The sequence below is a fragment of the Motacilla alba genome, chromosome 2, assembly GCF_015832195.1.
Source record: "Motacilla alba alba isolate MOTALB_02 chromosome 2, Motacilla_alba_V1.0_pri, whole genome shotgun sequence".
In the NCBI taxonomy this organism is placed as follows: Eukaryota; Metazoa; Chordata; class Aves; order Passeriformes; family Motacillidae; genus Motacilla; species Motacilla alba.
Genome location: NC_052017.1, coordinates 138,429,091 through 138,451,254, shown reverse-complemented (window position 1 = coordinate 138,451,254; position 22,164 = coordinate 138,429,091). Strand labels below are relative to the sequence as shown.

Here is a 22,164-nt window from a genome sequence, read left to right as displayed (position 1 = left end):
TTGTGTTTTGAGATGCAATAGAGCCCATTTCAAGATCATGCCTTAAGCAACCAAAACAATAGTATTTGAACAAGAGATTTTCACTTCCCAAAATGTTCTTTTAGCCTATTTTTCCTTTTATAACTGAAAAATGTTTCCCCCACCCCCCAGAAGAGCACAAGTAGTATGGACTGTTACTGGGTTCGGGCTTTCTACATCTTTCATGTCCCTTCAATAGCTCAAAAACAAATCCAGAATATTTTACTGTTGCTTTTCACTTACTCAGCAGTAGCCTGTGAAACTGGTCAAATGTTAAAAGCGACCAAAAAATGCTACAAATTTATCTTACTCCTTCTAACAGAGTGCATTGTTACATTCAAGTATGCTTTCAAAATTTTTGAAGGAAAGTCATTGTGCTTGGGGATAATTTTTTTATTTTAAAGTAAAACAGACAAAAGTTTTGAAAGTATGTGTTTGCAGAAAACAAAATAAGTATTATCTAAGGCCCAGATTATAAAACAGTGAGAACACTACCTAAGCAACTATATGTCACCAAGCTATCACACAGCATATGCAGGATGGCCAGGGGATCCGGCCCATCCAGCATGGGTTTAGGAAAGTCCGGTCCTGCTTGACCAACATAGTCTCCTATGGCAAGGTGACCTGCTTCTGTGGATAATGTTTGTCTGGACTTTTGTAGAGTCTTTGATATTGTCTCCTGCATCATTCTCCTGGAGAAACTGGAAGCCTGTGGCTTAGACAGGTGCACCCTTTAGTGGGTAAAAAACTCTGGGTGGCTGGGCCCAGTGTTCCCCAGGGCTCAGTATCAGGGCCGGTTCTGTCAAATATCTTTATTGATGATTTGAATGAGAGGATCAAGAATACCTTGAATAAGTTTGCAGACAACACCAAGCTGGGCATGAGTGTTGATCTGCTGGAGGGCAGGAGAGTTCTGCAGAGGGATCTGGACAGGCTGGATCAGTGGCCCAAGGCCAGTGGTGTGAGGTTCAACAAAGCCAAGTGCTGGGTCCTGCACTTGGGTCACAACTACCCCATGCAGTCCTACAGGCTGGGGAACAGTGGCTGGAAAGCTGCCCTTGGGAAAGGACCTGGGGGTGCTGGTTGACAGATCATGAGCCAGTGTGTGCCCAGGTGGCCAAGAAGGCCAATGGCATCCTGGCCTGGAGCAGAAATAGTGTGGCCAGCAGGACCAGGGCAGTGACTGTCCTGGTCCTGTAATTGTCTGTATTTGGCACTGGTGAGGCTGCACTTCAAATCTAGGGTTCATGTTTGGGCCCCTCACTCAAAAAAAAGGACATTGAGGGGCTGGAGTGTGTCCAGAGAAGGGCAATGGAGCTGGGAAAGGGTCTGGAGCACAAGTCTGAGAGGAACAGCTGAGGGAGCTGGAGGTGTTTGTCTGCTCGAGAAACGGAGGCTCAGGGGAGACCTTGTCACTCTCTATAGCTCCCTGAAAGGAGGCTGTAGCCAGGTGGGGGTCGGTCTCTTCCCCCAGGTAGAAAAAGACAGGACAAGAGGAAAAGTCCTCAAGTTGCACCAGGGGAGGTTCAGATTGGATATTAGGAAAAATTTCTTTATGAAGAAGGTGGTCAAGCACTGGAATAGGCCACCCAGGGAAGTGGTGGAGTCACCATCCCTGGAGATGTTTAAAAGACGGGGCACTTGTGGACATGGTTTAGTGATAGACTTGGCAGTGGTGGATTAAGGGTTGATCTTAAAGGTCTTTTCCAACCCAAATCATTCTGTGATTCTATGATAAATGCAAAGCACTTTTATTAAAGGTCAGGGAAGTATTAGGAAGTATGCTTATGTAAACCCTGTGTTTTCCTTCAGAAATTTTTAATATTTTATATTTTTTTACCTTTGTTTACAGATGATCCTAAAACGATTGTTGCCAACCTTACAGTAAGTATTTAGGACTGGGACGTATCTGTCTATACTTAACTGTTCACTTCTTGATTTGTGGTATTATTCAGTTTTCTTTTCTCACTCTTTAGTCAGAAAAATCAACCAACCATTATTATAAATAAAGAATGTTAAATGCTGCCCTTCATGAGCACAGATTAATGTTAGTCATGTTTTCCGCTATTTGCTGCTCTAGTAGCTTTTATAACCTTTTTGGGCAGTACAGAGACAGAATCTCCTGGACTGTCTTTACTGCCTGAATTGAGTCTATTTATTCATTGCTTCAGAATTGGAAAGTAATCTTTTAGGGTAAACATTTTACTAGTACTTTGAAGATGCTGAAAAAGTGCTTTTGATAGCCTTCAACTCTAACCTTGCCATTAATGGAAGAGAACTGTTTAAAATTAAAATTAAAAAAAAAAAACAAAAACAAAACCCCCCAAGATTTGTAACCAGATGGCTTTAAATATATCTGCAGATGAGATGTATTTTTGAGCATTCAGGTTTCCACTGGAACTTAGACTCTGGTCCAGTTAGAATAAAATTATTCATCTGTGAATTAAGTACGTGTAATATTTTTGTTTGATGGTTTCATAAAGACTGTCACAAGAATGAAACTTTCCATATATATATTTGAATGGCTCCCTGGGCTTTGGCTGCATGTAAATACTGCACAGAAATGACTGCACTAAATACTCTAGGTGTACACTTTGTTTTCCAGACACCATCAGTGATCACCTTAGCAGCTTGACTTCTGTAGTCAAAGGTTTTGTGTGCATCTTAAGCTAACTGACAGCGTGCTATTTGTAACCATTTATTTTTCAGTGTAGAAAGCCTGACCAGCACTTCAAGCCTTACCTGAAACAGCACCTGCCTAAACGCTTGCACTATGCTAACAACCGAAGAATTGAGGATGTCCATTTACTGGTGGATCGCAAATGGCACGTGGCAAGGTAAACCCTTGCGTTTGCTTCCATCCTGATTTCCAGTCTTTTCTTCTGAGGAAATGGGATGCTTAGGATTGTCCTGTATGATAAAATCCTCCTCCTCTATTCTGTGAGAAAGAGGAGTTTTGAGAACACAAAGTATTTTTAAGTGTGGGAAAATCAGTTGATGGATAAAAGGTAGAAACCCAGACTGATTTGCTCAATCAGCTTGGTGGCTTTGACTGACAAGCTCAAATGTAGAAGCTGATGAATTTTTATAATGAGGTGCAACCTTAGTCCAATAAGGGAGCAGGGAATATGGGAGGAAGGGACAGGCTTATGTGGTGAGGGGATGTGAGGGAACAAGAGTTTGAGTGGATGCAGTAGGTGAATGGAAAGAAAACTGAGATATTGGCAGAGTGGGTGAAAGTCTGAGAACATGTGGAAGGATGTCACAGGGTGGCCATCAAAGTGCTGTGCTGGCAGTGTATTGCATTTAGAAATAAATCCACAGAAAGCCAGCGTGCTTTGGCTCAGGAAAAACTCTGGTCTGGGTTGCTCTTAGCCATATGACTCTGAATTTTTGTTTATAGAATATGGGCAGTGTTTATTAGACAGCTAAAAATTGAATGAGGAAAAACCAGTTGGCACATACACATATAGAGTGAACAGGAGAGGAGTAGCCTTTGTTTATGGATGCTGCACTGCTTTCTATTTGAATATACTTTGACATGTGTTGTGTGTTGCAGTATGAGAATGGTGGGGTCTTTTTGCATGAATCTGACTCAGTGTTTCTTGGAAGATGACACAGCTTTTGGCTCATGGTAGACTGTTATGAGCTTTAAATTATTGTAGGATTTTTTGCCCATATAGCTGCCAGGCAAACACACAGTGTGTTGTAAGTGCCTTTTGACATCTGTGCTTATCTTTCCATGAATTATGCAAGGATCACTCTGCTGAAGCAGTGAATGAGAAACCCCATTTGCTTTCTTGCGTAACTCCACTGGCTCTGGCAGGCTGCCCCGTGGTTGGGGTTATGTATATTTCAAAGAATCACACTCTGAATTTTAGATCTGTAAAAGCTATAGTGTTAAGAATTGTACTGGAATGGATGAGATTGCCCAGGTTGATTTACATTTAGTAATTTCTTATTAATTACATCAGTCTTTCTTTGGCTTATTTATTAATTTTCAGAGATTTCATTCACCAGTAATTCATTCATTAGTGTAACTGTAATTGGTAGTTACAGGAAAATGGTAGTTACAGCCCTAATTGCTGCAACTCTAGTAATTTATAAGGCCAAAATCAAACTTTGACTGAGCATTATTTTATGGCAGTTGAAGAAATTAATTTGTAGGATAATGTGGTCCTCTGCATGTATTCCCTGCACGTGGCCCTATAAAACTGTATAGAAGTACTCTGAAATAAGATGGTGATTATAATTCCTGTGACACTATACTTATTTTCCCACATATTTTGTAAAAAAACCCATTTCAATAACAAGCTGATAATTAGCATTCCTGTGGTATGGGACTTATTATGCCAGCTAGTTGTCTTCATGAAGATCTTTCTTTTTTCAGCTTTTTTTTCTGCTACCCATTTTTGTTTATTGGGCTGAAGGCAAACATGAAAGCACTTTATAGCATTGTATGACATTTGCAGCATTGTAACATCATTAAAGTGCTTTCTGAGCAGCCTCTGTTGGACTGGAGGTCCAACACCTCCAGCCTGCAGGAGATTATGTGATATGAGAAAATCTGAGAAAATAATAGATACTGAAGTTTTATCAATAATAAGAGTTGTTTCTTAGAGTGGGAGTAGAGGGAGAAACCCTGGGGATGCTGTATAAGCCTGCAAGTCCCTTCTACTGCTACTCATGAAAGATAAATTATTACAATGCATTGCCCTTAAACCTTATCCTTCCTGCCCAGAAGGATATTACCAGGTCAGCCACCTTTAAGGAAAATTTCTAATACTTTTTCAATTTAGGAAAGCCATGGATGTTTACAAGAAACCAACAGGAAAATGTTTCTTTCATGGAGACCATGGCTATGACAACAAGATAAACAGCATGCAGGTATGAGCAGTGTCTGGGAGGGTCATTGAAGGTCTCTGAAATGTAAATATTCAGTGAAAACCCCCTAAATTTTAATGCTCTTCTTTCATATTATTTTTTTTTCTTTTTTTAAGACTGTCTTTATAGGTTATGGCCCTACCTTCAAGTACAAGACCAAAGTGCCTCCTTTTGAAAACATTGAACTTTACAACGTCATGTGTGGTAAGCTGCCTGCTTGAGAAATTGCAAAAGCAGCAACTTATTTTAACAGGGCTTCATTTAGGCACCCATGAGCTTATGCCCTGACTTCCTCTGAGTGGTTTTTTTTTCCCTAGTCCCCCTTTCCCAAGCACTTGCCAGGAGGGCTGAAGGCCCTTCTCGGGGATCTCAGTTTGCTCTGGAGCTGGCCGGTAAAAAGGGTTACTATAGTGTTGATGTTTGCAGCTTGACAGAGATCAAATGGACACCTCTACAATGTGTGATGTCCACATCTCAGCTGCCTAGGAAGGAGATTTCTGTTCAGAGATTGCTTCTGCATCTGCAGGTCTCATGCAGCAGTTCAGGTTGATCACTTAGTTTTCTATGGCATTTCCTTGTATGATTATGTTTCCCAAATTTGTACTGAAGCTGTGAAGAAGAATCTGATGATGTATGCAGATATTCATTAGGGTCTTTTCTTTAGTATTGATTTTCTAGAACAATGAAACTTTCAAGGTGCAGTTCACAATGAAACTTTAAGGTGTTTCAAAGATGTAATTCACCTTTTTCCCCAAACTTGTAATGTTTAACTGCCTAAGGGGTAGTTAGCTCTTATTTAGAAATCACTGTGTTGCAGATGTTTGCTGTGAGGTCAGTATGTAGACCGTAGGTTTTCACTGGAAGCTGAGGGAGTAGTTATAATAAAACTTTGTCCAGTTGTCTTGATGCAAATTAGCATTTTGTCATAAAGGCAAGGATACTATTCATGTGACATTTACAATTTTATGATTTGGACAAAAAAAATCAGTGTTTTTATTACATTAAAAGCTTTCACTAACATGCTGTGGGTGTAAACAGTATTACTAAGAAATGTGTTGGCTCGATAGAGTTGCTGCTTGAATATATGTTTGGAATGCAACCACCATTCATTTTTCCTTGGTGTTTTCATAGATCTGCTTGGATTAAAGCCTGCTCCCAATAATGGCACTCATGGAAGTTTAAATCACCTGCTGAGAGCCAATGTTTATAAACCAACTGTGCCAGATGAAGTTGCTAAACCACTGTATCCTGTGGCTCTACCTTCTGCATCAGATTTCGATATAGGATGTACATGTGATGATAAGGTACGTGTGTAGGATCTGTGGAAGCCTCCACTATTAATGGTAGTTTTGGTAAAGCTGTAGACATTTTATTTGTTTTGAGAGGGTTTGATCTGTTCCCTTCCCCAGGTCCCTCCTGTGAAGTCTTTGTGCCCCCTTGGAAAAATTACGGGGTTTTGTAAAAGAGGAGACAGGAAAATCCTCACTCTCTTACAGCACTAGTTTTGTTTTGTTAGATACTAGTAAAATAACATGTCACAGTGCTCCAGTGGTGCTAATCTCGTTCCTTTTTTTTCTATTCTTGAGAAGAACAAGCTGGATGAACTCAACAAGCGCTTTCATGTCAAGGGAACAGAAGGTAAGAGCCTGGTGCCTCAGTTAATGAAAGCTGATTTAATTTTCTTTTGTAAATTACTTTGCATCATTAATACCAGAGCAACTCCTGGTATGGTTTAGTTAACATGTAGTAAACTTTCTTTTCAAGTACCTGTCAAGGTAGCCCACAGACACACGTAAGATTCGTGGGCAAGGTGAAGTGCTGCTCACTTGAGAAAGTACACAGTACCTTTTACTGAACCAGGACCAAAATATTGTTCAAACCAATGTGAGTTATAGCTCTTCCATTCCATCACCTCTAGACGTTTTAAGCCCAGATGTGAAGGCAGAGACGAGAGGAAAGGAGAGGGTGCATGAGGCAGTACTCTGTTCAGCTACAGGCTGTAGATGGGGAAGGAACCATACTGTGTTTGTGGGCTGGGTTTTACCATAGTTATCCAGGCTTAGGTTTCACCTAGAAAGGATACTACAGCTGCTTTGATAATCCCTGAGTGAGTCTTAATGCTTGGCTCTTAGGGTGCAGGTTACACAGTGAAACAAGTGCTCTGCTAGTTCAGGCTGCTCAGCGCAATTCTGTTCCTCTTCAGTGTTCAAGTCAATGTTACTCCCAGGAGAAAGCATTCCCAGCTCTCCTGGCCACTAGTTCCTGCTGTGTGCCAGCACTGACTTCTGTGTGGCTGCACTCTCAGCTGCATCAGGGCCGTGGTCCAGGTTTAAGTGGAGCAATAGGAGCAGAGGAGAGGGGATGGGAGCTGCTTTTCTGTGCAGCACTACTGACTGAAAGGCTCACCAAAGCAGAGTTTTCCTTCTCACAGTGGTGATCGAGTTCAGCATAACAATTCACAGCATTTCCCTTACCATAACAATTGTCCAAATTAGCAAATTCTGAAGCTTTCAGTTTAGGCATAGATTTTTTGAGGTGCCTCAAATTGCATTGTTCAGATGATTAAGGAGATTTGTTTTAATTCCCTTATGAAGTTATTTTCAGTTTCTCTGTTGTGAACAGGCAATGCAGTCTGTCTTTTAGTTTCTAAAGGTGACCATAGTCCTTTTCTTTGTGAGTTAAATTGCCTTTCTACAGCTTTCATCTTGTTATACCGATTTTCCCAATTAATGAAGAGCTACTCCTCACTGTGCCAATTTATGGCATCAGGAAAAAACACTGTTTTTTTCAACAATTACAACCCTCACTGTTGTAATTCGAATTTCAATATCTTTATTTTGGTTTCTGGTTTTCATTCTTCTTCACTGCAGTAATATAAAAATAGTATATTTGGTGTATTTTAAGATGTAAGCATTTAAACCAGTTGCATTTGCTCATTTGTCAATTCTCTGTTAAATGGCATGATGTGTCCTTATTTAAACAAGCAGTTCTGCTTCATGCAAGTTTTGTTTTCCTTCATGGTGCACTTTACAACATGGTGCACCATGTTGATATTCACAGCCAGAAGAAAAAGATGACTTCAGCTTCTCTTGAATAAAACAAGATTATCATCTTTGTCCTTAGACTAAGCATTTCCTACTTTTTTCCTTGTGCCCTATAAAAACATCCTCTGTTTGTGCTCAAGCACTAATACAACATGCCCTTTTCTTTCAGGTTAAATGCCTATCTGGGAACTGTGTTAAGCCACTTTCCTTGTTTCTGTGTTTTAATTTCTAAAAGCAAGCCAAGTGTGTTTGCCAAAAGGTTATCAAATTCAATGGACTGTACAGGACAATGTAAGAGTATCCAGGAAATTTATTTTTCTTCAATACCTTTCAATGTTTTTGTCTTTTTGAAAGCAAACTTGTCAGAGTTATCTAAAGACATTTAACCATAATATATCACCAAGAAAGAAGGGCTGTTTTTACAGAGCTGGAAGTGTAGTTTTGTAGCCAAAGTTAGGAAAAGTTTTTTTTTTTAGTTTGTTTCTTTCATATTATGGATGAAAAATAGCACATCAGTCTTCAGAACAAATCTGTATCAGCCAAGTGGGAAAAAACTACTCTTTGACTGAGTGACTGCTTTTGCCTCCCTTTTGAGACAAAAAAAAAAAAAAACCCAAAACAAAGGAAGGAGAGAAAGTCCACTGAAGAGTGGCAGGACTGATAGGCTAGGGACTGATTTAAAGCTATGAAAAGAAAGTCCTTATCACCTCATGCATGACTGACCTGTGGGCACAAAGGTCGTTAAAGAGTCTCCAGTTTTTGGAAAAAACATCCTCTCTCCACCCTGTGACACAAACAAGCTTTCAAGTGTAGAAGGGGCTTTTAATCCCTAAGGGTGAACCTGGAATGGGCATCACAGCCAGAACAGCTGAAGACTTCTTGTTCTCTCTCTGTCAAAAGATTTCCTTAGTAGTTATTCGGGGTCAGTATCCCATTAATGATCACTGAAAAAAATCAACATCTGATGGAAAGCCAAGCCCCCTTTTCTTTTTTCATCCTTAAGATTTTCAGAAATAAATGTAAATGTAATTTCTTTTGATTTTTAGAGAAGCATCTTTTATATGGACGCCCTGCGGTACTGTACCGCACAAAATACAATATCTTGCATCACCACGACTTTGAAAGTGGCTACAGTGAAACATTCCTGATGCCTCTGTGGACATCCTACACTATTTCCAAACAGGTTAGTATTCTCTCTACTCTTGAAATGTGCTTGAAAAATCTTGGGAAAATTTCTTAGGTATCTGTGTTCTTGAAATCCTAAAATTTCCCTTCCCCAGGGAAATTTTCTTACCAGAAATTATGTCAAAATACCATTGTAAACCACGCCCAAATTATATTATTTCCTTCATGAGAGAGCAATTTTAAGGGGAAGGGTTGTGTATTTCTTCTACTGTTTTAATTTTATTTTGAAGTTTTGTTCAATGGGGGTTTGATTTACTATGAGCGACTTCATTTGAATTTTCTCCCCTGGGGATTTCTGCTCCCTGAAGAAGGGGCTGTGCAGCAATGCAGGAGCAGGATTTGGTGGGAGAGCCAAGTGGTTCATTTTACTGCATGCAAGGCCTTATATGTAGTCTGTCAACAATATGACCTAGTTTCCTTTTATCTGGAAAAGCTGAAAGTACACTTTTTGTTGTCTCCATGTTCCTCAATGCAGGCAGAGGTATCAGGTGTCCCGGAGCACCTGGCCAGCTGTGTGAGGCCTGACCTCCGCATTTCTCCAGGAAACAGCCAGAGCTGCGCCGCCTACAGAGGCGACAAACAGCTCTCCTATGGATTCCTTTTTCCTCCTCGTAAGTTTCTATAGCTTTTTGTACCTAAGCATTTTGTACTTTTATTGTTTTGTTAGGGAAAACCTTAGGTGTGAACATACTTCAGGCAAACCCCATCAGATATAAAAGACTAATTTTGATTTCAAACACCAGTAAGATAAACATATTTTGAATTTATAAATCCAAATTAGATTCTTGCATACTGTAAAAGTTTCTACCATCCTACAGAAATAGTGATAGTAGAAAACCTGTGTAAAACAAGCATCCTTGATTCTCCTGATGCACTTGCTTTGCTTCAGTATTGGATCCATGATCTTCTGGGATTAATAAATGTTGAAGGAGCACAACTGTCTCATAGTTTTGAACTTCATTGCTCTGTCTTCCTCACTCAGTGACTGAAATATTTTATGGTGGATTTCTGAAATGGAATTATTGGTGCAGAGGCTCACTCAGAGCTAGAAGATAATCCCACACTCTTCTCCCAAGAAATTCTTGGTATCTTTTACAAAAGCCTGCAGAGCTCTCTGCGTTTTAAGATAGCAAAAATAGATAAGCTATATGAGAATATTTTAAAGTGATTGACAGATGAAGCAAAGATAAAATTCCTCTTTTCCATGTTCAGCTGTCACATTAAAGACAAATTTTGTGTATGTAGTGTGCACTTCTGAATATAACACTCAGATTTCTGTTTAGATTATGGTATTCCCTTTGGTTAATCTCTGAAGCCATTTTCAAAAAATTTCTGTATTCTATGAAATTCTTATTTTTCATCTTATTAATATTTTTGTTTTCCCGTTTTCAGAATTAAGTTCCTCTGCAGAAGCAAAATATGATGCTTTTCTAATAACAAATATCATTCCCATGTATCCTGCCTTCAAAAGTAAGTGCTCTTTCCATGACTATACTTCTCTTTACCAGCAAGATTTATTTTATTTTTTTTACTTTGTGTTGGTTTATGGAATGAATTGATAGGAGAAGTTTAGAACATTAAATTCAGTTACCTGTAGCCCTCAGCTATTACCTGTGGACACCTGTATAGTTCTTGGTATGGGCAGGTAAAATACCACAAGGAAGGCTTAAATTTTAAGAAAGGTTTATTTTCCTTGGTGCTGGGTTAATGTAAGGGCACAGCCATGCTGTAGGTCTGCAGCTGTGCTTTGTGCCACAGTAATTCACTTTCTGTGAGACCTTTCAGATTCTCTTGTCTGTAGCCCAAGCTACAGAAGAACAGACTTAGGCAACAACTGGAGCCTGAGAGTGTGCACAAGCCTGGGAGTGTGCCCTTGGTATTATGTAGCTCAGGGACAAGTGATTATATTTTATTTTTCTATCCATGCCCTTAGAGGGAGACTGCACATATTTATTACCTATTAAAAAAAATAAAATAGAAAACCAATTTATGGAAAATGACAGATGATTTAAACCTGTCTGAAACTGTCAGTGCTGCAGGGTTATATTCCTAACATTTCTTTTGTCTGTACATCCTTTTTCTCTCTAGTCTTGCCAAGAGGTAGGAAAACCATCAGGCTATTCTGGTGGCATTTTTGGCTTGGCAGGGATTGACAAGCCTTGGAAGAATCTCAAGAGCCTGTTGTGAGATTTCCAATTCAGATTTTAGGCCAGAGAGGTTTGGATAAACATCAAAGCCTATGGGAGCCTTTTCCTTTTTAACCAGAAAAGAGTGTTTTTAACAGAAAAACCTCTGTGTAGGACCAAGTGGTGATGTTTGCTGGAAATTTGAGCAAAAGCACTTGACTGATTAAAGAGTGAAAAATTATTGGGGATTTCCCACTCCTGAATCACTTCATAAAAATGCTTTTAATGCTAATGTTAATCTAAGTATTTGGCTGAAATACTAATCACAGGAGAACAGCCCACCTCTAGCAGCTCATTTTGTCTGGTGGCCTTCTTCATCACATGTGGGTGAAGGATTCCTTCTAAAAAATTCTGGTACTAATGTCATTCCTGGGGAATTACAAACCACTCCATGTGTACAGGTTGCAGTCCTGACAGCCAAGTATAAACTCATTATATGGATCTTTTTCCATGACAGGTTAAATAGGAGGTGGCAGTGCTATGCTGTGCTGGCTATGGTGGTAGTGCTGGCTGCAGAGGCCCCCTCCTCTGCTTTGTGTTTATAATTCACTGTCCCATCCCCACTGGCAGCAATTCTGTGTCCACTTTTTCCATAATGAGAGTGGCTTAAGCAGCTCCTGCTTTGCTGGAGCTCCAAAAATGATACTCCTGGCCTGGCCCCTCATTGCCCTGGCATTGCAGTGGGAAGTGGAACTGCAGTCTGATTTAGATACAAAACTTGAGGCAGTGGGACAAGGGGGAGTCTTTCTTTTTTGGACTGTTTTTGTTGATAAGGCATATGCACTGGAGGAGTGAGCAGCTGCATGTGTGGTATTGCCAAGTGATTAGGGTGAGTTCTTGTTAGACCACTGCTGATGTGGCCCTGGGCATCAGCCCCAGCTGGGACTGCATGTGCCACTGAGCAGTGTTAAAACAAGGTGTTCAAGGGGGCTTCCTAAGGCTGTCATTGCCACCAGCTCCAGGGAACCATGGACTTGAGCTGGCAAGACAAGAGTTAAAATCTTACAGGTCTGAGAAGTTTTGTTTACCCACACTTCTGTTAGTTAAAATGAAAAGGAAAAGAATGGTATCACTGGAGTTTCCAGTGTGTTTGCCATCTCTGTGAGGATCTTAACTTTTTGAGGAGGACATGGTGGCAGAAAGTGTATCATGCTCTTCCCAAAGGTTGCTGAAATGACATGACTTTGGTCATCCTTGATGGCGCCTAGTTTAAAAGTTAAGCATTTTGTATCAAAGGAGAAATTACCTGAATAAATTTGTATTTCTCGTTCTTTTAAAATGTTTAGTTTTAGCTTTTAATTTCGGTACTGTATCCTTTTTCAGATTATTAAAAACACCCTAAACATACCACCCCAGCAGAGTTCCCTGTAAGCAGATAAAAAAGACAAAGGCAGTGTTTAAAGAGATATCAAAAACCTGTGAATAGCTGTTTCTACAGCTTGGTGAAGGAACAGCAGAACCTCTGTGCTAGGCCTATGGCATTGCTGTCCTGGGAGTGGTAGCATATATTTCCTTTATCACTGGTTGGGGAAAAAAATCAACAGAGAACAAAGTCTGAGTAGACTTTATTGACAAAACGGAATGAAGCTGCAGTAACTCTGTAATGCTGAGTCTTTCATTTCCCCAACTGTCATATGAATAATGTCCTCTGGATTTTTATCTTGAGGAAGAAAAAAATGGAATCTTGACATGTTTTGACTTATCCAAATGTTGGTGTGTTGTGGGGTTTTTGTCTGGTTGGATTTTTTCTGTTTGTTTTGGGTTTTGGGGTTTTTTTATTACTTTTGGTTGATTGGTTGGTTTGGGTTTTTTTTCCCGCACAGAGGTATGGAACTATTTCCAAAGGGTTTTGGTGAAGAGATATGCCACTGAACGAAATGGAGTCAATGTTATAAGTGGACCAGTCTTTGACTATGACTATGATGGTTTACATGACACACCCGACAAAATAAAACAGTAAGAATTTGTCTTCTAATTGGTTTGCTGTTGCTTCTCTTAATGATGACTTTATCTTGAATAATTAATTACCTGCACATTATTTAATTTTTTTGTGAGGAGACATAATTTTCTAGCTCTTTCTAAAGTTATTGGGACTGAATGCCCATGTCGGTAGGGTGGTGGTAAAAATAAGGAAATGACAATTGAGCAGTTAACTGTTCACCTTGACTTTGAAATTGCTTTCATCCTCCAGACAAAGTTCAATTTGGTTCCACATAGTCAATTTTCTCTAAAATTCTCCATACTTAAGGAGAATTTAAGAAGGAGCAGGAACTTAAGAGCTATGCTATTGAGTTATGTGCTCAAGTCTTTGTTAATTCAGCAATGCATTCTCTCTATGTCTCTGAACTGAAGAAGCCTTTCAGCACTGCATGAGGTATTTCAGTGGCACAGTATGAGCTAATTGGATGCTCACTTTCAATAGTGTTCAGGAATCAAACACATTTCAACAATGTATGTGTGTCCTCACACGTAGGAGAGGAAAGACCATGTTGTTTGTGTAACCTTCTTCCAAACAAGTTCATCCTTTGTGGATAAATATTTGCTTTATTCCCCCAGGTTTGTGGAAGGCAGTGCAATCCCTGTTCCAACGCATTACTATGCCATTATAACCAGCTGCTTAGATTTCACTCAGCCAGCTGACAAGTGTGATGGACCACTCTCTGTTCTCTCATACATCCTTCCCCACCGGCCTGACAACGACGAGAGCTGCAATGTAAGTTCAGTTGCACTGCTGCAGCCCTGTGGTAAACATGTCCCTGAGACATGTGAAAGCCCATTACAATTAGAAGCAAGCATTCACTAATGCCTTGAATGGGAAGCAGAGCATTGTGGCTCTGTTGAAGTGTCATTAGCCCATTAAACAAAAGCACTCCTCCATGACAGCAGCAAAAGTATGGAACTATTACTGCACCTAAAATTGTCTGGAAGAACTGACATACAGTAGGTTGGCAGTATTGTTTTTTGCCTGTAGGATTCTACATTTTGTCAGTGTAACTTCAGAGCAGACTGGAGGGAGGCTGTATGCATAAACATACCGTGCTGGCACCCAGCCTGATGTTTTTATGGAGGTCAGTTTCCATTTGCAGATACAATGCAATCTGTCTGCTGCAGCAGTCTGGGTGCATCAGTCAGCATGACTGCATCCAACACACACAATAATAAAAGTATCTGCTGTAACCTGCCAAGGATAGAGTGCCAATTCTTGCCGTTTCCAGAACACCTTGATTCAAGGGAAAAGTTTGGCTTCTTATTACAGAGATGGCCAAATACCCTCCTGGTTTCTTTTCTGTCTTCCATTAGGATGCAAGATCATCCACTGTAAGAATCTTGATGAAGGCTTTGGTCTGGCCAGCACTGCAGAAAGTGCACACTTGGCAGCTGATTGTGTGGCAGGAGGGTGTTGGGTCCCCCGTGGGCTCTGGCACTCCGCGAGGACAGCAGAGCTCCCAGGCAGCTGTATTTAGACTTGTCCTTCCGCCTGAACTTGTTCTCCCATTACACAGCTGTGTGGATTCCTGCACACAGACACTTCACTATGGGCTGCCAGGAGACTGTTTCCTGAATGAACGCATTAATGCTATGAATTTTGTATTGGCAAAAAAGTTATGACTCCTATTCCAGCTACAGGCAGAAATAGTCATTTCAACTCTGTACACAATTCACCTGGAACACTGTTTCTTTCTCACTCGTTAAACAACCGTTTCCTGAATGAACGCATTAATGTTATAAATTTTGTATTGGCAAAAAAAAGCTAGGACTCCTATTCCAGCTACAAGCAGAAAAAGTTATTCCAACTCTGAGCACAATTGACCTTGAACACTGTTTCTTTTTCATTTATCAAACATTGCTTGCTTTCAGGGCCCATGCTTTTGGAGTAGTATCCATCTCTCTTGAGCAGGTCTGGCCCTGTTTGGATGTCACCTGTTTTGGGCAGAGGCATCTTTCACCAGAAGTCTCTGGAAGTCCTACATGTATTGCATTGTGGCTTTTTCCTGGACTGCTTTTCTCTGAATCAAGATCTAGTTAGTGGTCTGAAAATCACTATTTTGATAGTTACTAGTGTTTCTGTGCTGTAACTGTGCCCATATGTAATTTTATGACAAAGTAATTTATTTTTTCCTCCTTATATTGTGTGTCATAGCTCTCTTAAACTGCTGAAATCTTTTTAATGAACTCTTTACAATAATGGTCTCTTTGAGTCTTAGATTTCTTACATTTCAAACTGGGCTTATTTTCTCTCTAGGTCATGCTACTTGTAAATACATATGGTGTATGTATTTACAGTTTGAGAGAAACTTCAGCGCTTCTGCAAGGTCATTAGCAGATATTGGTCCATGCCTTTTATATAGCAAACAACCACTCCAAAATACTTAAATGTTGCTCTTGAATGAAAATACAGTTAGGCAAATTTTTGCCATTGAAATCCATTATTGAAATCCAGCCTTACTTTTGCACATGGTGTTCCATCTTATTTGTTCAAAGAAGTGATTGCATAAAACCTCACCGTATTTCATGGGTGAAATGCATGGGATAATATAGGAATTTTACCTTAACCTCTCCGCCATTTTCTTTTAAGATTTGAAGAAATATTAGCTTTCCCTCTGCTCTGCTCTAGCTGTACACACATTCTCTTCACACAGCCGTTGAAGAACACCACCACTCTTCTCGTCTGAATTTGTTCCTTTTCTAAACGGTGTTTATTCATGGTGAGGTTATGCCCATTTATTCTTGTGTCAACATTTTTCTACGTCTTAAATAGCCCTTCTCTGGGATTTACCCTAGAGATGATTTATGATGATTCTCAAGGCAAATAACTTCTCTCTGTTCATGGAAGACCCAGGATCTTTTTTGCTCTTGTAAGAGAGGATGAGACTGTTGGTAGAATAGACTTCCTATGCATCCCATCCAGTCCAATCTTTTTTTCATCTGGATCATGAATGAGATTAAGTACTGCAGCTTAGATCTCAAAATGAAAATGGTTTTCTTTCCACTGGACACAACTCCTGTGATAGTACCTATAATTTGCTTTTTCCATAGCTGTGTTATAATGGTGGTTCACATTTGTGCACTGCTGGTACACTCAGATCCTTCTCTTCTGCCTGTCAATTTGGATAACTCAGTTTCATTCTATCCTGGGAGCTCCTGCATCTGGGTTCTCCACTGTGCTATTCCAGTCTTCCTCTGCATAGGAGATCCCAACTGCTGGGAGTTTTGCTAGCAACTAATGACCTTGGCACAAGAAGCGACTGTGAAAACATTACAAAAAATCCTTTCTAAGACCAAAGTTGAAGGAACCCTAGAAACTGCTAGAAAATTCCTGCAGGCTACTGCTCTCTCTTTCAGCAAAGCATTTATTTTCTTAAGTCAGTTCCTCACCCGCCTGTCTACATGCATCATGTTCAGCTTTCCAATTGATATTCAGAGAGATTCTTGTGCAGAATATCTGGTATTTTTTCCACTGGATTTTGTGTTAGCCTCCTAATTGATCACCTTTTCCTATTTATCCCCATGTCTTCAATTGTTACTTTTTCCTTCTAAAAGTCTCCTTATTTTTGAGGTGGGACTAAGCACTGAAGCTGGAGAAAACTGTCTTTTAAATGTATACACTTGATTAATTGTTATGTGGTAATACTGTATTAGTTGATCACTATTTAAAATCCTTGCTGCTGGCATGTGCCAGTTGTGGATTGGAAAAAATAAAACATAGATCAGTTGATTGATTTTCTGGAGTCATGCAAATGCTGTCTTGCTGGACTAGGTTAAACAAGCCTCCCCATCCTGTGATTTATTCATGTTGCAGATCCTTTGCAAACTGCTTGTATTCAAGAAAAGTGAGCTTTGTAGCTTGCTCATAACTTCCTTTTGAGCTCTGTAGATTTCCTGCTCAGAAGAAAGGCTTGAAGAAAGCAAAAATGTTACGGTGGCTGCATTTGCACTGGCAGCCCTGCTGAGGCTGTTTGCAGACTCCTGGTTGCGGGGCTGAAGGCTGAGTAGGGGCTTCCCGCAGCCGCGTGCTGCCCGGTGGCATCCCCAGAGCATGGCACTGCAGGCAAAGGGGAGTGAGCAGGACACACTTCCTCCTCTTCCCTCTTAATTTGCATCTTTCTTTTCTTGTTCCAGACCTGGTTTTGGTCCTCAGGTTGTCAGTGATATGGACAGGAAAGCTGATTTGGGGCTGAGAGCTTTGAACCAAACAGGTGCTGACTGGGTCATGGACATTTGCTTTAGAGCAGCCAGCTGTGATCTGTCTGGGACTTCGTGTCCTCTCTGTGCAAACGATCACCTCACCCTCCTGCCTTTTGTTGGGTGACCCACTTCCTGGCTTGACTACTGCACTGGATAGGTTCTGGCATTGCTGGAGTTTAGTCTTGATCCATGAGAGGATCATTTGGTGAGAGGATCATTGCTGAGACAGTCAGGAAAGGGTTCATTTCCAGGAACAGCCACCCACATGAAGTCTAAATACCCAAGATACAACTCACTGTTCCTTTCTTCCCTAGCAGTGGTGTACAGGCACCAGCCAGAGGGGCCAAAGGGGGAAAAGTCCTGTTTGCTTTTTCCTTTTCCCATGTCTGGGCCCCGCTGTGTTGTCTGCAGGCCTGGGTGCAATGCTTGTGGCACATGTTGCTGTGCTGGTTAAGGCACACAAACAGCCGGTCACTGCAGTGTTTTGCAGGGCTGATTTTCTGATGTGTTTGCGAGTTACCTTAGTTTGTGGATGATTCTGACATGTGCTGGTGCTGGCACAAGGCATGAGGCAGCAGCTATCCCCTAAGAGAACACAACCTGACCCCAAACACTCCGGCAGCATAACCTTCCTGATTATTTTTTTCTTTGTATCAGGAAATGCTTGGTGAAATTCTTTTTTCTATCAGTGAATAATATGTATGTTTCAATCACAAGAGTTTTTAGGTACCTACCTAAACCATTGTCCCAACTGTGTAATGAATTGTAAAGGTCCCCTAGAGATAAAATGAAAATCATAAATTATGACTGTGTTAGATGATGTGATGGTCAGTTGAAAATAATGTGTAGGCGTAGAATTCAAAGCCAAACAGCCTAGAGTTTGGCCTTTGGTAATTCAAAAGTGATTAATAAGAAGTTCTTTCTGTGAGACAGAAAAACATGGAGTGACCAGTGGATTTCTAAAACCTATAGCTGTTCTTCTGAAACACCTGCAACTTGAGGCTAGCTTTTTCTGGATGATTGTGATCATTGATCACAATGATCTTTGTGTCAACCCCATCACAAAATGGGTACTGAAATAAAACTGCAGGATTCATCTTACATGTTAAATGTAAAATTTATTTTCTTGGAATTCATTTACCCTATTCATTCTTGAAAAAGGCACAGAGATTCTTCTTTAAATCTGGAACAAATGTGTAGACAAGTGACATTTGCTTTTGGAGATGATTTTTGACAAGACTTGTGATAATTTTTTCTTCCCCCCCCACCAGAGCTCAGAGGATGAATCAAAGTGGGTTGAAGATCTTCTCAGGATGCACACTGCGCGTGTCCGTGACATCGAACAGCTCACTAGCTTGGACTTCTTCCGAAAGACCAGTCGCAGCTACACAGAAATCCTCTCCCTAAAGACATACCTGCATACGTTCGAAAGTGAAATTTAGCTTTCTAACCTTACTCAGTGCATCCTTTTATCAACTGGTGTATATTTTTATATTGTTTTTATATTTATTAATTTGAAGCCAGGACATTAAAAATATTAGTATTTTAATCCTGTATCAAATCTTAAACATTAAACCTTTGTGTCATTTGTTTTGTTTTTCTAATGTTTAATATAGGTATGTCTCTTGGTTGATTTAGTAGTGCTTGTAATACTGCATTTTGAGTCCTTACTCTGAGCTTTTAAGTGGTGCTGCAAGGTTTGATGCGTGCATCAAGGAAATATTAATTTCTCATGCTCCTTTACCACACTTGTAGTCCTGTACTGTGTATCAAAATACTGAACATGTAAAATTACACTCATTTACTGATAACTGTGTGACAGAGATATTTAAACACTATAGACAAATAGCATCTTAAATATAATAAACCACACATTCAGTTTTTTTAATGTGTTTTGATTTCCTTTCACAGGGATGTTCAGAGGGGCTTGCAGGCAGCTGAGTGCTGACAGATCTCTTACTGGGTAGAGCCCTTCTCAAGAGCTTAGGTTTGCTGGTAAGAGGACTGCCAGAGGCCCAGGTGCCCTGCCCTGATACTCAGCAATGAGGCCAAAAAATAGACACCCACAGCAGTCATTACTGGTCAGGTTTTGCCATAGGGGCAGAGCTGGGATGGGAGGATGCTTGCTGTCATGAGCTAGCAGGGATACCCCATGCCTGACACCACTTGGCCCTGCTCCAGAACTGTGGAAAGGATTTTTTATAGAAGACATACATTATGGAGCATTAGTGTTAGTGCACCTAGATGATGTAAAAGAGAAATTATTGTTCAGAATGCCTTTGAGGCTGAACCCACTAATGGCACTATTGTAAAGCCTTCATTTGGGCTTACACATTTCCCTCTCTCTATGAAAGTTGTCTGTTTTCTGCTTGAGGATTGCAACTGCTTGAGGATTGCAATTGAAGGGAAGAGGGAAGGGCTGGAAAGCATCTCAGCCATGTACACAGACGAGTAGCCAGGGTCTCCTAAGTAAAACTATTCTAGCACAACATCAACTTGCATCCCTGTAGCATCCATCTAAGAGAAAGTAGTAAACTGGAATTAATCATGTTAACACAGATAATAAAGCTCTTGTGACCGGACAAAAATTTATTATTCTATCTGCCTAATTCTGTTTAATTTAGTAAAGCACAAAACTTGAATACTTTATAATACCTCCAAAATATTAGGATGGAAATTCTGATAAGTGCACAAAGCTACAGGAAACATCCTATTCTTGCAACTTAAAAATTGTCTCTTGTGGTTGTCTGGTAGCACAGAAATATTTTCCTGTAAGCTTTCAGCAGGGCTTCTTGCCATGATAAACTTAACGTTCTTACATGTACTACAAAGGGTATTTCCTTTGGATTTAAAAGAACTTTCTCTTAAGACCTAATTCCTTCAACATGAACTCTAGTGATGATTTAATGTGGTGGTTCATAAACTAAACTAAAGACCACCACTGCTGTTTTGCTTTGACATTAATCTGTTGCTCTGTTTGTTTCGGTTTTTAATCAAATTGAACAAATTATGTAAATCTTTTATTTTCTCCCAAAATAACATGAAATTTATACCAAAGCTCTGAAAAATAATATTGTGTTCAGAGAAGTTTGCTTCTGAAATGTAATTAGTGACTGAAAATTGTTGGGAGAGACAATTTAACTCTTGGTTTCACTAAACAGTGGTGATTATTGTGTAGGGAATTATCAATTTTTGTACTAAGTTTCTTACTGTGACAGTTAATACTAGTAATTTACTTCTGTCCTACCTACTTCTCTTCAGCCTTTGGTGCTATGTTCTTGCACGGTATTGCTGTTTTATTTTATTGCATTAGCAGAAATAACTGGGCTGAGAAATACTTGTGGTGACTTCTGCACGTGGCATAGGGTACTTTTCCCATTGAAAGATGCCTTATCAACACCAAAGCTCTAATGCAAAGCTAAAGCCTTGTAAATCCCTCTGAGCAACATGAGCTCTGCAGGAACAACAGGTATTTTAAAGGAAACGTGTAATTTGCCTCCGGTAGCCTTCAGGGTGAATGTTAGCATAGGGCAGAGGGAAGGAACCCTTCTGCCTTCCAATCCTGTTAGACCATTTTGAAAAGATGAAATACCACTTGTTTCTGTTATATGTTGCTTTTCTTGATATTTCTCTGGCTTCAGCAAGAGGTCCATTGAGGAGAACAAGCACTGAATTTTTCTGTCGAGCAAATACTATTTTTGAGGGTTTGGGTAATTACTGTTTGCACTTGGTGATGTAAATTTGAGGCATGTTCAATGAGTGAGAAGCAGTTCAGTTGAACTACTGCCACAATGACAAAAGCTGTGGTGTCCTGCACACCTGGCAAAGTCCTTTTGCTCTGGGAAAAATCCTTCAGCGGTAGTTGTGCAACTAGAATAACCCTGCTACAGGAAACTGTTACTTTTTTTAACCCCTTTTCCAGAGTCACATATCCTCAACAGATAAGCACTGAAAGCAGGTCAAGTAACCTGACCAACAGGATGGTAGTGATGGTGAAATTATAGCAAAATCCCCATCCTGTTCTGACAGTACCAGAGTACATAATGACTTATGATTATGTTCTGTCCTGGTCAGCTAACAACTTGATTAGACACTTTCTACTTGCTGTTTCCCTCTTCTCCATGTCCAGCCTTTAGCCTCTTTATGGGGTTAGGTACAATATTCAACAGTTTCTGTACTTTTTTTAATGTTGGTTCTGGTTTGGTAACAGCAAATCGGTTTGCACTGTGTTATAAAGCAATTTCATCTCTAGATGAACAAGAAAATGAAAATATTTAATTGTCAGGTCTGTGCCAGCTTGTGAAGGTTTTTCCAGAATGCACATGGATTTAGTGTGAGTAATAACCATGTGTAATTAGGCCAATCTTGCTGTGTCCCTGGAGGCTGCTCCATAGCAGTCCTGCCATGATCCCTTGCTTCTCAGTGCTTTGTATGCAAACAGTTGGTCAGCTGAATGTGTGAAGATTTTAAGACTTTACAAGCGAAAATACATACACACGGCAGGTTTCTGAAGTCCCTGTTTCCCTTGCATTTGGTTTCCTCCTATACATCAGTCTGTCAGGTACAACAGGTGAAATGGTCTCTAATTCCTGCACACAGCCAGGAAGCAAAACATTTTCAGGAAAGCTGAAGGAGGTTCCCTCTGAAGGTGTTGCTAGTTG

At 40.2% G+C, this 22,164-nt stretch overlaps 1 protein-coding gene across 9 annotated transcripts in view; it reads left to right on the top strand.

Annotated features, from left to right (window-relative positions):
* The window catches only part of ENPP2 (ectonucleotide pyrophosphatase/phosphodiesterase 2), a 72,009-nt gene extending 52,618 nt beyond the window's left edge, over positions 1-19,391 (top strand). For 6 of the 9 annotated variants that reach the window (XM_038127111.1, XM_038127116.1, XM_038127117.1 and 3 more), the window contains 12 exons: positions 1,871-1,902; positions 2,728-2,855; positions 4,818-4,905; positions 5,019-5,106; positions 6,034-6,206; positions 6,489-6,540; positions 8,993-9,129; positions 9,607-9,742; positions 10,524-10,601; positions 13,141-13,273; positions 13,874-14,030; positions 18,775-19,391. In XM_038127111.1, coding sequence (XP_037983039.1) covers positions 1,871-1,902; positions 2,728-2,855; positions 4,818-4,905; positions 5,019-5,106; positions 6,034-6,206; positions 6,489-6,540; positions 8,993-9,129; positions 9,607-9,742; positions 10,524-10,601; positions 13,141-13,273; positions 13,874-14,030; positions 18,775-18,945 — 1,373 coding nt within the window. In that variant the 3' untranslated portion in view covers positions 18,946-19,391. The remainder of the gene's footprint in view (positions 1-1,870; positions 1,903-2,727; positions 2,856-4,817; positions 4,906-5,018; positions 5,107-6,033; positions 6,207-6,488; positions 6,541-8,992; positions 9,130-9,606; positions 9,743-10,523; positions 10,602-13,140; positions 13,274-13,873; positions 14,031-18,774) is intronic. The other 3 variants (XM_038127113.1, XM_038127119.1, XM_038127115.1) reach the window with 1 other exon arrangement.
* The last annotated feature ends 2,773 nt before the right edge of the window (positions 19,392-22,164 follow it).